This window comes from Nannobrachium achirus (assembly GCF_963921795.1).
Source record: "Nannobrachium achirus genome assembly, chromosome: 8".
Taxonomy (NCBI): domain Eukaryota; kingdom Metazoa; phylum Chordata; class Actinopteri; order Myctophiformes; family Myctophidae; genus Nannobrachium; species Nannobrachium achirus.
In genome coordinates this window covers 210,480-227,500 of record NC_137817.1, presented here as the reverse complement: position 1 = coordinate 227,500, position 17,021 = coordinate 210,480, and the positions used below count along the sequence as shown (strand labels likewise).

Genomic DNA, 17,021 nt, shown 5'->3' with positions numbered 1-17,021 from the left:
AGGATCATAGAACGCAGAGAGACAGCGTAGCGTCTCAGTAAACTATAGGATCATAGAACGCAGAGAGACAGCGTAGCGTCTCAGTAAACTATAGGATCATAGAACGCAGAGAGACAGCGTAGCGTCTCAGTAAACTATAGGATCATAGAACGCAGAGAGACAGCGTAGCGTCTCAGTAAACTATAGGATCATAGAACGCAGAGAGACAGCGTAGCGTCTCAGTAAACTATAGTATCATAGAACGCAGAGAGACAGCGTAGCGTCTCAGTAAACTATAGTATCATAGAACGCAGAGAGACAGCGTAGCGTCTCAGTAAACTATAGTATCATAGAACGCAGAGAGACAGCGTAGCGTCTCAGTAAACTAGAGGATCATAGAACGCAGAGAGACAGCGTAGCGTCTCAGTAAACTATAGGATCATAGAACGCAGAGAGACAGCGTAGCGTCTCAGTAAACTATAGGATCATAGAACGCAGAGAGACAGCGTAGCGTCTCAGTAAACTATAGGATCATAGAACGCAGAGAGACAGCGTAGCGTCTCAGTAAACTATAGTATCATAGAACGCAGAGAGACAGCGTAGCGTCTCAGTAAACTATAGTATCATAGAACGCAGAGAGACAGCGTAGCGTCTCAGTAAACTAGAGGATCATAGAACGCAGAGAGACAGCGTAGCGTCTCAGTAAACTATAGGATCGTAGAACGCAGAGAGACAGCGTAGCGTCTCAGTAAACTATAGTATCATAGAACGCAGAGAGACAGCGTAGCGTCTCAGTAAACTATAGGATCGTAGAACGCAGAGAGACAGCGTAGCGTCTCAGTAAACTATAGTATCATAGAACGCAGAGAGACAGCGTAGCGTCTCAGTAAACTATAGTATCATAGAACGCAGAGAGACAGCGTAGCGTCTCAGTAAACTATAGGATCATAGAACGCAGAGAGACAGCGTAGCGTCTCAGTAAACTATAGGATCATAGAACGCAGAGAGACAGCGTAGCGTCTCAGTAAACTATAGTATCATAGAACGCAGAGAGACAGCGTAGCGTCTCAGTAAACTATAGTATCATAGAACGCAGAGAGACAGCGTAGCGTCTCAGTAAACTATAGTATCATAGAACGCAGAGAGACAGCGTAGCGTCTCAGTAAACTAGAGGATCATAGAACGCAGAGAGACAGCGTAGCGTCTCAGTAAACTATAGGATCATAGAACGCAGAGAGACAGCGTAGCGTCTCAGTAAACTATAGGATCATAGAACGCAGAGAGACAGCGTAGCGTCTCAGTAAACTATAGGATCATAGAACGCAGAGAGACAGCGTAGCGTCTCAGTAAACTAGAGGATCATAGAACGCAGAGAGACAGCGTAGCGTCTCAGTAAACTATAGGATCATAGAATGCAGAGAGACAGCGTAGCGTCTCAGTAAACTATAGGATCATAGAACGCAGAGAGACAGCGTAGCGTCTCAGTAAACTATAGGATCATAGAACGCAGAGAGACAGCGTAGCGTCTCAGTAAACTAGAGGATCATAGAACGCAGAGAGACAGCGTAGCGTCTCAGTAAACTAGAGGATCATAGAACGCAGAGAGACAGCGTAGCGTCTCAGTAAACTATAGGATCATAGAATGCAGAGAGACAGCGTAGCGTCTCAGTAAACTATAGTATCATAGAACGCAGAGAGACAGCGTAGCGTCTCAGTAAACTATAGGATCATAGAACGCAGAGAGACAGCGTAGCGTCTCAGTAAACTATAGTATCATAGAACGCAGAGAGACAGCGTAGCGTCTCAGTAAACTATAGTATCATAGAACGCAGAGAGACAGCGTAGCGTCTCAGTAAACTATAGTATCATAGAACGCAGAGAGACAGCGTAGCGTCTCAGTAAACTATAGGATCATAGAACGCAGAGAGACAGCGTAGCGTCTCAGTAAACTATAGTATCATAGAACGCAGAGAGACAGCGTAGCGTCTCAGTAAACTAGAGGATCATAGAACGCAGAGAGACAGCGTAGCGTCTCAGTAAACTATAGGATCATAGAATGCAGAGAGACAGCGTAGCGTCTCAGTAAACTATAGTATCATAGAACGCAGAGAGACAGCGTAGCGTCTCAGTAAACTAGAGGATCATAGAACGCAGAGAGACAGCGTAGCGTCTCAGTAAACTATAGTATCATAGAACGCAGAGAGACAGCGTAGCGTCTCAGTAAACTAGAGGATCATAGAACGCAGAGAGACAGCGTAGCGTCTCAGTAAACTATAGGATCATAGAACGCAGAGAGACAGCGTAGCGTCTCAGTAAACTATAGGATCATAGAATGCAGAGAGACAGCGTAGCGTCTCAGTAAACTATAGTATCATAGAACGCAGAGAGACAGCGTAGCGTCTCAGTAAACTAGAGGATCATAGAACGCAGAGAGACAGCGTAGCGTCTCAGTAAACTAGAGGATCATAGAACGCAGAGAGACAGCGTAGCGTCTCAGTAAACTATAGGATCATAGAACGCAGAGAGACAGCGTAGCGTCTCAGTAAACTATAGTATCATAGAACGCAGAGAGACAGCGTAGCGTCTCAGTAAACTATAGTATCATAGAACGCAGAGAGACAGCGTAGCGTCTCAGTAAACTATAGGATCATAGAACGCAGAGAGACAGCGTAGCGTCTCAGTAAACTATAGGATCATAGAACGCAGAGAGACAGCGTAGCGTCTCAGTAAACTAGAGGATCATAGAACGCAGAGAGACAGCGTAGCGTCTCAGTAAACTATAGTATCATAGAACGCAGAGAGACAGCGTAGCGTCTCAGTAAACTATAGTATCATAGAACGCAGAGAGACAGCGTAGCGTCTCAGTAAACTATAGGATCATAGAATGCAGAGAGACAGTAATTTCATTCTCCACCAAAATCAGTAAAGAAGGTCGACATGCTTTTAAACATAAAGCAACAATGATTGCAACAATCTTCCCAGCTCCCTTCCATCCATGACCTCTTTTAATATCTTTAAAGATTCTATCTTTACTCTTCCTGCTTCTGCTTGCCCGTCATCGTCTCCTTCATCTATAATTCATCCTGTGAATGGGTTGTAATAGAGTATAATTCATCCTGTGAATGGTTTGTAATAGAGTATAATTCATCCTGTGAATGGGTTGTAATAGAGTATAATTCATCCTGTGAATGGTTTGTAATAGAGTATAATTCATCCTGTGAATGGGTTGTAATAGAGTATAATTCATCCTGTGAATGGGTTGTAACAGAGTATAATGCATCCTGTCAATGGGTTGTAACAGAGTAATGTTTGTACTGCATGTATTCAGTGAATGGGTTGTAACAGAGTATAATGCATCCTGTCAATGGGTTGTAATAGAGTATAATTCATCCTGTGAATGGGTTGTAATAGAGTATAATTCATCCAGTGAATGGGTTGTAACAGAGTAATGTTTGTACTGCATGTATTCAGTGAATGGGTTGTAATAGAGTCATGTTTGTACTGCATGTATTCAGTGAATGGGTTGTAATAGAGTCATGTTTGTACTGCATGTATTCAGTCAATGGGTTGTAATAGAGTCATGTTTGTACTGCATGTATTCAGTGAATTGGGTTGTAATAGAGTCATGTTTGTACTGCATGTATTCAGTCAATGGGTTGTAATAGTGTCATGTTTGTACTGCATGTATTCAGTGAATGGGTTGTAATAGAGTCATGTTTGTACTGCATGTATTCAGTGAATGGGTTGTAATAGAGTCATGTTTGTACTGCATGTATTCAGTGAATGGGTTGTAACAGAGTATAATGCATCCTGTCAATGGGTTGTAACAGAGTAATGTTTGTACTGCATGTATTCAGTGAATGGGTTGTAATAGAGTCATGTTTGTACTGCATGTATTCAGTCAATGGGTTGTAATAGAGTATAATTCATCCAGTGAATGGGTTGTAACAGAGTAATGGTTGAGTAATGTTGGTACTGCATGTATTCTGAGTATTGTAATACAACCTCATCATTCTAAACAAGTCATGCTCTTCTACTGCCTTTTGGTCAAACTAAACCAAACATAAAACATGTGTTTGGCTTTCATTTCATTGCACAATTACTGTACATACCAGTGTTAGTTTACTGTACATACCAGTGTTAGTTTACTGTACATACCAGTGTTAGTTTTTACAACCATTAGTCTTAGACTTAGAGTTAGTCTTAGTCTTTTGAATAACACAAATATCAGTCTTTGTCTTAGTCTTCTGAAACAGTTTTAGTATAGTCTAGTCTTATTGACAAAATATAAACATCTTGTAATCTTTTAGTCTTAGTCTTAGACGACAACATTAAACTGGTGTATTGTAATAGAGTAATGTTTGTACTGTATTGTGTGTATTGTAATAGAGTAATGTTTGTACTGTATTGTGTGTATTGTAATAGAGTAATGTTTGTACTGTATCGTGTGTATTGTAATATAGTAATGTTTGTACTGTATTGTGTGTATTGTAATAGAGTAATGTTTGTACTGTATTGTGTGTATTGTAATAGAGTAATGTTTGTACTGTATCGTGTGTATTGTAATATAGTAATGTTTGTACTGTATTGTGTGTATTGTAATAGAGTAATGTTTGTACTGTATCGTGTGTATTGTAATAGAGTAATGTTTGTACTGCATGTATTGTGTGTATTGTAATAGAGTAATGTTTGTACTGTATTGTGTGTATTGTAATAGAGTAATGTTTGTACTGTATTGTGTGTATTGTAATAGAGTAATGTTTGTACTGTATTGTGTGTATTGTAATAGAGTAATGTTTGTACTGTATTGTGTGTATTGTAATAGAGTAATGTTTGTACTGCATGTATTGTGTGTATTGTAATAGAGTAATGTTTGTACTGTATTGTGTGTATTGTAATAGAGTAATGTTTGTACTGTATTGTGTGTATTGTAATATAGTAATGTTTGTACTGTATTGTGTGTATTGTAATAGAGTAATGTTTGTACTGTATCGTGTGTATTGTAATAGAGTAATGTTTGTACTGTATTGTGTGTATTGTAATAGAGTAATGTTTGTACTGCATGTATTGTGTTTATTGTAATAGAGTAATGTTTGTACTGCATGTATTGTGTGTATTGTAATAGAGTAATGTTTGTACTGTATTGTGTGTATTGTAATAGAGTAATGTTTGTACTGTATTGTGTGTATTGTAATAGAGTAATGTTTGTACTGTATCGTGTGTATTGTAATAGAGTAATGTTTGTACTGTATTGTGTGTATTGCAAGGGTTAACACATTCATCCACCAGGGGCATTGACAACTCATTCTTATGACTTCCTATTTAGCCAAGCTTTATAAACTATAGAGAACGCTAACCCTGAGCTTGTAGATCTGCTATTTCTTACTAAAGTTCTCTGAATATGGACGCTAGGGTTCAAGTTGTTAATATAAAGAATATGGAAGCTAGGGTTCAAGTTGTTCATATAAAAAAGGAGGGAAAAATAAGCTTCTGTCACACAAAGATTTGGAGGACCCCCTAGGGGTCCCGGACCCCCTGTTGAAGACCCCTGGTCTGAAGGGTCCATTTGGTTCCAGTGGATTCCCTGCTTTCTACAGAATAGTGATTAGATAGTGAATAGTGATTAGATAGTGAATAGTGATTAGATAGTGAATAGTGATTAGATAGTGAATAGTGATTAGATAGTGAATAGTGAATAGACAGTGAATAGTGATTAGATAGTGAATAGTGATTAGATAGTGAATAGTGATTAGATAGTGAATAGTGAATAGACAGTGAATAGTGAATAGACAGTGAATAGTGATTAGATAGTGAATAGTGAATAGATAGTGAATAGTGATTAGATAGTGAATAGTGAATAGATAGTGAATAGTGATTAGATAGTGAATAGTGAATAGACAGTGATTATCAGACAGTCTGCTAACAGGAAGTTGATCACATGATCAAACCTTAGAGACACGACTCAGGATTATCACTGTGGGAGCCATGACACACTGTGTGTGTGTGTGTGTGTGTGTGTGTGTGTGTGTGTGTGTGTGTGTGTGTGTGTGTGTGTGTGTTACCGTCTTGGGACAGTGCACGTATCGTGTGTGTGTGTGTGTGTGTGTGTGTGTGTGTGTGTGTGTGTGTGTGTGTGTGTGTGTGTGTGTGTTACCGTCTTGGGACAGTGCACGTATCGTGTGTGTGTGTGTGTGTGTGTGTGTGTGTGTGTGTGTGTGTGTGTGTGTGTGTGTGTGTGTTACCGTCTTGGGACAGTGCACGTATCGAGCCAGGCTGATCAACAGATCATGAGTGATGGGATCCACCAGATTCCTGAAGGACGCGTAGCGATAAAGAACATCATCCAATGAGGTGGACTCCATACCTAGATCCTGTAATTAGATTACATTATATATTACATTATAATATATTACATTATAATAGATAAAGAACATCGTCCAATGAGGTGGACTCCATGCCCAGATCCTGTAATCAGATTACATTATACTATATTACATTATAATATATTACATTATAATATATTACATTATAATATATTACATTATAATAGATAAAGAACATCGTCCAATGAGGTGGACTCCATGCCTAAGTCCTGTAATAGATTACATTATATATTACATTATAATATATTACATATAGATGATAAAGAACATCATCCAATGAGGTGGACTCCATGCCTAAGTCCTGTAATCAGATTACATTATATATTACATTATAATATATTACATTATAATATATTACATTATAATAGATAAAGAACATCATCCAATGAGGTGGACTCCATGCCTAAGTCCTGTAATAGATTACATTATATATTACATTATAATATATTACATTATAATATATTACATTATAATAGATACAGAACATCATCCAATGAGGTGGACTCCATGCCTAAGTCCTGTAATAGATTACATTACAATATATTACATTATAATAGATAAAGAACATCATCCAATGAGGTGGACTCCATGCCTAAGTCCTGTAATCAGATTACATTATATATTACATTATAATATTACATTATAATATATTACATTATAATAGATAGAGAACATCATCCAATGAGGTGGACTCCATGCCTAAGTCCTGTAATTAGATTACATTATATATTACATTATAATATATTACATTATAATAGATAAAGAACATCGTCCAATGAGGTGGACTCCATGCCCAGATCCTGTAATATATTACATTATAATATATTACATTATAATATATTACATTATAATAGATAAAGAACATCATCCAATGAGGTGGACTCCATGCCCAGATCCTGTAATCAGATTACATTATAATATATTACATTATAATATGTGTCCCAATCTCCCCAGGAGCCAGTCATTGCAATTTTTTTCATTTTCATTTTTTCATTTCATTTGAAAGCTGGGGATCATAGCTACAAAATGATATATTGGTTGTGGAGATTGACCCAACAGTTTTGAAGATATGGCTTATAGAATGATGCCATGCTGAAATAGTACTTTTGAGATATTCAAGTTTTAAATAAATTTCTAACCTGCAATGACCTGACTCCGCCACATGGGGAGCAATCTTCAATTCAATCTTCAATTCAAAGAAGCTTTATTGGCATGAGAACACAAACGTTTACACAGTGGTGGAAAAAGTACCAACATTTTATAATAAAGTAAAGTATCAATTCTGCAATGTAGAATCACTCTGTTACAAGTAAAAGTCCAGAATAAAAAATGTACTTGAGTAAAAGTACAAAAGTATTGGTATCCAAATGTACTTAAAGTACCAAAAGTAAAAGTACAAAATGTTTGAAAATAGCAGATCTACAAGCTCACAACGCGTCGCACCGCAATGCGTTGTGAGCTTGTAGATCGTCTATTTTCAAATAGCCTTGGTATAACATAGGGCTAAAGTGGTTTATGTATGTTTTAAACTTTAGTTATTGCTCTCTAAAAAGATAATGCCACAACAGCATCTCAAGCATTATTGGGCTAAATGTAAAGACGCTACAGTGCGCCAACCGTGAAGCAGTTTAACCAATTTGCTACATACGTCTACACAAACGGTCAGATTACAAAGATAAATTGCTTAGTGAAGGCTCACAGATGTCACCATAGGGTACGCTCCAGCAGAATGTCCCGTAATGATCGTATTATTTAATGAGGAGCATTTTAATCCGATCGGTCGTCGTTTCCTTAAAAAGGTATTAATGTATCTAAGTGCAGTACACCTCGCAACCGATGGGGTCGCATGGCTGAAAAACAACAGAAAATGGCATCTGATCGGATTAAAATGCAGTTTATTAAACAATACGAAAGATACGGGTAATTCTGCTTGAGCGTACCATACTGTGACATCTGTGAGACTTCAGTAAGCACGTTATCTTTGAAATATGAAGGTTTTTGTAGACGTACGTAGCAAATAGGATTAACTGCTCAACACGAGGTTGAAGTGAACCTATTACGTGTGCAACAGGGCTAACTGTGCTAAATGTAGCATAATCAGTGTTTGTGTAACTTCAGCCAGAAGGATTATTTGACCTGATAATAAAACACAATCTACAGGCTTAACCGCCTCGCGTTGTGAGCTTGTAGAAGAGAGCAACAATAGAGTTGGGTCACGTTTTATTTGTTTATAGCCTGCAGCTAGCGCTGCAGCTAGCGCTAGCTAACGCTAGCTAGCGTTAGCCGTTAGCCACTCATAGCCAGTCAACCAGAATAGTCTACTCTAAAGTCAACTTTCCGACGGCGAGTGAACGATTGCATTCCATCCATGTTTTCTTGGCTGTCAATTTATTGTCCAAAAAAACAAACACCCTGAACGTTAGAATTAGATAGTTTAGGACGACACTGATCTATTCAATGCTAAGCTAACTCAGTGACAAAGGAAGCTTCCGCACCGGAGCATACGTCACAGACGTCTCCAGGCCGCTCCAGGATCATTTCACCAGCGTAGAAGAAGAAACAGCGGAAGTCAAGAACGGCGGAAGAATAATAAATAATAATACACAAAATCATACATTACGTGGTTAATAATTGTTCATTTGGAACACACGTGGCATTAAATTAATGGGATAAATACTGTGGGTTGCTTCGCTAAGTAATGGAGTCCCGATATTACCGCATTTGGCTACAAACGGCTAACAAAGGCTGGCTAGTTAGCATTTTAGCTAATATAAACTGGGAGGACTAACAGAATTATGTACCGATCTCTCACATTAATTAAAAAAAGTCTTATTTACATGCAGAGTTAAGCTCTGGCGTTTAAGTGAAATGTAGCCTAGATATTATGAGATGCTGTTGTGGCATAAAAAAAAAAGAGCAAAAAAAAAAAAAAAAATCATTTTGGCTACAGGGAATAATGACAGTCCCCGAGATGACTAGCTGCTGGGGGTGCTGGGACACATATATTACATTATAATATATTATATTATAATATATTACATTATGATATATTACATTATAATGTATTACATTATAATATATTACATTACAATATATTACATTACAATATATTACATTACAATATATTACATTACAATATATTACATTATAATATATTACATTATAATATATTACATTATAATATATTACATTATAATAGATAAAGAACGTCATCCAATGAGGTGGACTCCATGCCCAGATCCTGTAATTAGATTACAATATAATACATCACATTACAATATATTACATTAATTACAATATATTACATTATAATATATTACATTATAATATATTACATTACAATATATTACATTATAATATATTACATTATAATAGAGAGAGAACATCATCCAATGAGGTGGACTCCATGCCTAGATCCTGTAATTAGATTACAATACAATACATTACATTACAATATATTACATTATAATATATTACATTATAATTATAGGTGTCAAAATTATCGCGTTACATCGTCGGTAATTAATTTTTGGGATTAATTGCGCTAAAATATTTAACGCAATTAACGCATGCGCAGCATAACCGGCCCATTCACTGCAGCCGAGAACACAGCCTGCCCTGCAACGCATCCTGCTCCCCCCTCCCCCTTCCCCCCTCCACACGTTCTAGTATCTCATTCAAAAGAAGCAAAAATAGCAGATCTACAAGCTCAAAGCGCATCGCAGAGCTTTGATTTAATTTCAAACGCATTTAGTTATATACTCATGTTAACTTTATGAACCTAAATACAAATATGTTGGACATAAAAACATACATTTTAATACTACTACTAGTAATATAGCTACTAAGAATTGTAACAGCTGAAATCAATAATATATCATCAGTATTCCGGTATTAACCAGAGGGCCGCATTAAGTGAAAGTGGGGGCCGCATGTGGCCCCCGGGCCGCCAGTTGCCCATGTATGCTATCATAGATCTGTAAAACAACTCAACCAGTAAAGTCATATCCTCCTCATCCTACTGGATGCCTGATTCATGAGACTTTGGTGGTGTTTTGATGTAGCCTTACATTAAGACACTAACTCCTGCCGAGACTTGATGCAGGCTATTTTCACCTCATCTTTCCATCGTGTTCGACTGCTGCTTATTCTGGGAACTCAGATTAACTGCTGCTCCACAATCACAGACGGCAGTTTATTATGCTAATGTCGGGATTAATGCATTAACGACTGTCGATACTCGGTAGCACTGCTGGCTGACACTAGCCTGATTTCAGACTCAGCTGAAGCTTGAGTCTGACTTTGTGTCCTGTTTGAGCCATTTCTGGAGGGGAGGGACTTTGACGGCACGGACTGGTTATTTGTTAAACCCACCTCCACCCCCTGCGCTAATTGGAGGAGCTGTCATTTCGGCTCCAGAAATCACTTATTATGAACACAATTCTCTGAGAGTGGGTGGGGCTATGTGCTGGAACCAGGCTATGCTGACACAATAAGGTGAGCTTTATGTATATTTGGTTACATACACCCTAACATACATGCAGTAGTCTAGGACAACATGATAGTGTAATCTATGGTGGCGATCTTGCAGCCAAATGCACCACCAAGAGTCACTCAATCTGACTTCCCAGAGGTCCTTTCCAGCTGACCACCACACAAACCCCCACACACACACACCACCACACAAACCACCACACAAACAACCACACACACAAACCACTACACACACCACCACACAAACAACATTAATTGAAATCGTTGACCCTTCATTATAAGATTCCTATTCCCAACATGTATTATGATTGGATGGGGTGATATTTCCAACATGTATTATGATTGGATGGGGTGATTTGAATGGGGTGATATGATTGGATGGGGTGATTTGAATGGGGTGATATGATTGGATGGGGTGATTTGAATAAGGTGATTAGAATGGGGTGATATGATTGGATGGGGTGATATGAATGGGGTGATATGATTGGATGGGGTGATATGAATGGGGTGATATTTCCAACATGTATTATGATTAGAATGGGGGAATGATTGGATGGGGTGATTTGAATGGGGTGATTAGAATGTGGTGATTAGAATGTGGTGATTAGAATGTGGTGATATGATTGGATGGGGTGATTAGAATGTGGTGATTAGAATGTGGTGATTAGAATGTGGTGATTAGAATGTGGTGATTTGAATGTGGTGATTAGAATGTGGTGATTAGGCTGTATTGCGTGGCTGGTATCGTTCGGTTTCGTTCCCGCCCCATGGGCACTACATAAACTTTGCTTCATTAGAAAGATCTATTGATACTAAGTAAGAAACAAAAAGTTCTCTGTGTGTCACTTGCACAATCTTTGTCACCAGCAAGAAATGTATTTAATGGGAATAACAAAAAAATGAAAATCTTGTGCTGCTGTTTTTGCTTGTAAAATTTGCTATATTGATTTTGGCAACACAAAATCTTTCTCAAATGTCATAAATACATCTACCTAACATCTGAAACAAGTATTGGTGCCTTAGTATACTCATATGCATATTTAGATCATGTAATGTAGTAAATTTGTTGAAGGAAACGCTTCAATGTAAGTGATTGTCAGTGACTGTAATTTTGTTATAATGACAAGTAAACTTGGTGTCTATTTCATGGTTTCACATCAAGAGAAACTCAATGGAATACTTATCTTATGATTGGGTGTGTCTGGATCTATAATTTACATATTTCCAAGATAGACGCCACCCGAAAATGAGCTTTACTATGACTTTTACAGTGACAGCTGGCTGTTATGACAAAAGCAATATGAACACATTTGGTCAGTTTTACCTCAGATTCTATCAAGAGTTGTGGGGATGATTGTGGAGAAAAATCAGAGAAAACATACATACAGCTAAATGTATCTTGGAGATGACATTTTTAATTCATCACATTGCTGAACCACCTACTCCCAAGTGTTTCTTGTCAGCAAGCAAAGACATACAGAAGTCCAGGTCTCCTGAGCACTGGGAAGTTGGAGATTCTAGAGACTTCATCAGATAGCCTGGCTGAAGACCTTTTACTTGTGTGGCACCTACTGTAGGTAGAATAGCTTCCAACATCACAGTTGCTGAATTCCAGGTTTACCTGGCTTTTCAGCATTCTGCGTAAACCTTCACCCACAGGCTAGCATTATTGGCTACCTTCCACTCATCCCAGCATCGACAACTGATCCTTCTGTCCTCAGAAAAGAGATGAAACGACTCTTCACTACATAAGTACACCATTATCACTGGAGATCAGGCAACACCAAGATGAGATTGGCAATGTAGTCCTGTTGCTGGGAGGCTTCCACCAAGCTCACTACTACTGAACATGAAGGCTATTTGCAAGATTATCAGGGATGGCAGGGGCAGATGATCTGCTTGTTGCAGCAAGTCTTTGTCGAGAAGGAACTGTCAAGAAGATGTTTGTTGAAAAGACATAATACTACCAAACTTTACATGCCGTCAAAGTCCTGTTTGAAAAAGAGATAACTGGCAGAAGTTAGAAATGACAAGGCATCAAGAGATAGCAGTCTTAGGAGATCAGCTGCTGCTTTTCAGGAATCATTCAATGGGCAATCAACTGCAGTCCTCTGGGCAAACTTCCTGGAGATGTCAGATATTCTCCAAAGGTTTATCTACTATGAGGGGGAAGGTGACTGGACAGGACATCTCTGTGAATCAGCAAGAATGCTACCCTACCTCACTTCAGTAGGCCACTACAAGTACGGGCAGCAATCCTTACCTTTGTATTTGCCTTAGATGAAGAAATTACTGGAAACAGCTTCAGAGGTACATGTAGCACTGATGGCAGGTGTATTGTTGGCTGACGAGCAGATGGCAGCCACAACAGTAGTGTTTCTTTTGACATGCTACTGGAACAGACATACAATGCTGATGCCAAGGAAGCAAGCGGTCTGGATGGCATATACACTCAGCCCTGTCTCTGCAGAGCTCAAGTCTATGCTCCACCTCCACCCCTCCAACCCACACCATGTCAGCAGTGGATACTAACCCATCTACAGTGACCACATCACCCTTGCTTAACATATCTACAGGACAGTGTGCTTATTCCACAGTCAAGTGTTTTGCATGTTGTTCACTATAGTTGAAGACAAGCAAACCTGTACAGTATGGCTGCAAGACTGTCTTGTACTGATATATTTCAGTGCCAGAACAGGTCGGAAACGGATTGCCAGAACTGTGAGAATGTTTCAAAAGAAACAAGCTTTATGGGATGATGACTCTGAATAAGCAAGGGTCATTCATCACCATGCTGGCTTTTGGTGGAGATTTATGTCGAAATATCTTTTTTGCCACAGACTTACTAAATGAGTGGACAATAATATATACCAGAAACACATAGAAGAGCAAGCCCTGCATTACCATAACATGTGTGTAACTCTGAGAACCATTTGGTTCCATTTGTACAATCTCAGAGTTAAGGCGTACTAGTACTGGTTGGACTCCTAATATGCCAAAATGTCACAATGTCCATAGATATTCTGAAGAAAACCTGTCGACTTCGAATTCAGTAATTGGGTCTTATGATCAAAGACATTATAAGATATAAATTCAGCCACTGACACATTTTGTCCGTAGTACAGACATATTGATGACCCCTGGATGAAAGTGATAGGGATGAGTAATATACACACCATGTCAGCATGTAAAATTTGCTAAATACTCGTTTTATTTCAAGATTTGCTTTTATCACATTTAAATGCAATACATACATGTGGGAGGAAAAAGCTTAGCATTTGCTGTATTTTGTCAGAGCACAGCCTTACGTTTACTTATGCAGCCAACATTTGTATGCGTTTTTGTTTTGGTTGGGGGGTGTCTTGATGTAGCCTACACTATGACAGATGTTGGGACACTCTGTGGTACTTAAATACATATTTTATACCTGACATGACCTTTTGTGCATTTATTATAGTCTTGTCCATTTTGGGATTTTTTCCAATTTAGGGGGGTGTGATAGCAGTTTGATTGATTTTCATCCATTTCTGGCCAAGGTACCTTTCATTACACAGTTGGCTGTGAGATGTGTTATGTATGAGACATAAGCTTTTAGCTAAATCTACTATGTGTATGTTTCATTTTGCTGAGTGCAAATCACATACATTGAGGCGTTTTCTTCAACAGATTTGCTATATTTCATGATCTAAATTCATATATGAGAATACTAAGGCACAAATACTTGTTTCAGATGTTAAGTAGATGTATTTATGACATTTGAGAAAGATTTTGTGTTGCCAAAATCAATATAGTACATTTTACAAGCAAAAACAGCAGCACAAGAGTTTCGTTTTTTTGCTATTCACTTTTATATACAATTCTGGCTGGTGACAAAAGTCGTGCAGGTTTCGTGCGGAGAACTTTTAACCCAAAGTCCACAAGGGTATTGTCTATGAAAAAATGCATTGAATGAGTAGTGCCCAGACGTGGGAACGAAATTCATTTTCTAAGCACTTTTCCTCATAACGCAATACCGCCTAGATTTGAATAAGGTGATTTGAATGGGGTGATATGATTGGATGGGGTGATTCAACGTAGATTGGGTTTATTTTTTATTGCAACGAACCTACAGGATCCAGGAACCTCCCACCTCCCGGTAGAAGGTTTCCTATTGGTGCACCCACTACTGTGGACGACGCCTACCTTTCTTGATTGGCTGTTCACAGTGGCAACGCCCCCCCCCCCCCCCCCCCCCCCCCCCCCGCAGAACACATTTCAATGCAATCCTCCTAGACTAGTCTACGACTAGAAGACCCTTTTTTTCATGTTTTAATTTATTGTATTTTATATATATATATATATATATATATGTCTAATAGGCTCTATGCGGGTCCATTTGCTTCCATTTGTACACTCTCAGAGTTACACACCTGTATGGGGACATTTGGAACCCACTAAAGGACACCAGAGGTGTAGCAGAGTTTCCAGTGAGCCAACATGCACAATAGCAGCACCCTGACTCTGTTTGAGTAGAATGGAACGGACCCTTCATTAGTATCATCGGTAACACCTGTGAAGGAAGTCGAAAGACACCCGGAAGTAGAACAAAATGGCGTATATGCATATAGCCTATTCCTATCCAATGGGTTTGTACAGGAAAGGGGCGTGTCTGATTCCTATCCAATGGGTTTGTACAGGAAAGGGGCGTGTCTGATTCCTATCCAATGGGTTTGTACAGGAAAGGGGCGTGTCTAATTCCTATCCAATGGGTTTGTACCATAGAGTTATAATAAGAATAGAGAGGACACAGATATCCCCGCCCGTCCACTTGCATTGAGTTGCTCACCCAGCGCATGAGGCGTTTTCACCCCTCCTTCCGGCTAGTAAAACCGTGACGTAGTGGGTCTACTGTGACGCGTTTTGCGTCATAGTTTGTGTTCATGGACGCGCTTCATGAACCAGCCCTTCCGGTATGAACGCGCGTCAATACAAAGAAGCCTAGACGCGCGTTCATGTGAGTAGACCCAACTGCAGTACCTCAAAACGGCCAACATGTCCATTTGGTTTCACGGCGCCCCCAGGGTTCTGGGGGCTTGGTTTGTACGGGAAAGGGGCGTGTCTGATTCCTATCCAATGGGTTTGTAAAGGAAAGGGGCGTGTCTGATCCAATGGGTTTGTACAGGAAAGGGGCGTGTCTAATTCCTATCCAAATGAACCTTTTCTTTACAATGGGTTTGTAAAGATCACTATGACTCACACATGACCATATATGGAATTCTATACTCATACTATATGACCATATATGGAGGCTCAGACATGACCATATATGGAGTTCACTAAGACTCAGACATGACCATATATAGCGTTCACTATGATGACTCAGACATGACCGTATATGGAGTTCACTAAGACTCAGACATGACCATATATAGCGTTCACTATGATGACTCAGACATGACCGTATATGGAGTTCACTAAGACTCAGACATGACCATATATAGCGTTCAATATGATGACTCAGACATGACCGTATATGGAGTTCACTAAGACTCAGACATGACCATATATAGCGTTCACTATGATGACTCAGACATGACCGTATATGGAGTTCACTAAGACTCAGACATGACCATATATAGCGTTCACTATGATGACTCAGACATGACCGTATATGGAGTTACCTGTCTCAGCGTCTTCAACATCTCTGTGGCCTCATCCTGTTTTCCTTGTTTGGCCATCATCATCATTTCCTGGATCATGCTGATTCGTCTCTGGTAGGGAGGGGGCGGGGCCGTCTTCAGCAGCGAGGCCAGCCCCTCCCCCCTCTGAGACGCCCGCTTCCAGCCATGACCGGGACTCGAACCTGCGACGCCGCCGCTGGCCTCGTGCTGCCCTTTGGTCTGCTTGGCCCCCATTGGTTAATCAGTGCATTTCAGAGTAAAGGTCCTGGGGGCCGGATCAGGTCCTTTCAGAGTAAAATCTGCTAGAGTGGATCAGGGCATTTCAAAGTAAAAGCCTGGAGTGGATCAGGGCATTTCAAAGTAAAAGCTTGGAGTGGATCAGGGAATTTCAAAGTAAAATCCTGCTGTGGATCAGGCCAGGGTCCAGTGTGTGGGCGTGGCTCATGTTGATTGACAGCTCAGCTGTTGCCTAGCAACACAAACAAACAACACGTCATCAGAACAA

At 39.5% G+C, this 17,021-nt stretch overlaps 1 protein-coding gene across 1 annotated transcript in view; it reads right to left on the bottom strand.

Moving 5' to 3' along the window:
• Positions 1–16,621, bottom strand: part of lrrc75a (leucine rich repeat containing 75A) — a gene marked incomplete at its 3' end in the record, with an annotated part of 30,414 nt that extends 13,793 nt beyond the window's left edge. Inside the window, exons 1-2 of the mRNA XM_080731115.1 lie at positions 16,517–16,621; positions 6,222–6,350 (exon numbers count right to left, since the gene is read on the bottom strand). Of these exons, the coding sequence (XP_080587241.1) occupies positions 6,222–6,350; positions 16,517–16,594 (207 nt within the window). The 5' untranslated portion in view covers positions 16,595–16,621. The remainder of the gene's footprint in view (positions 1–6,221; positions 6,351–16,516) is intronic.
• Between the last annotated feature and the right edge of the window lie 400 nt (positions 16,622–17,021).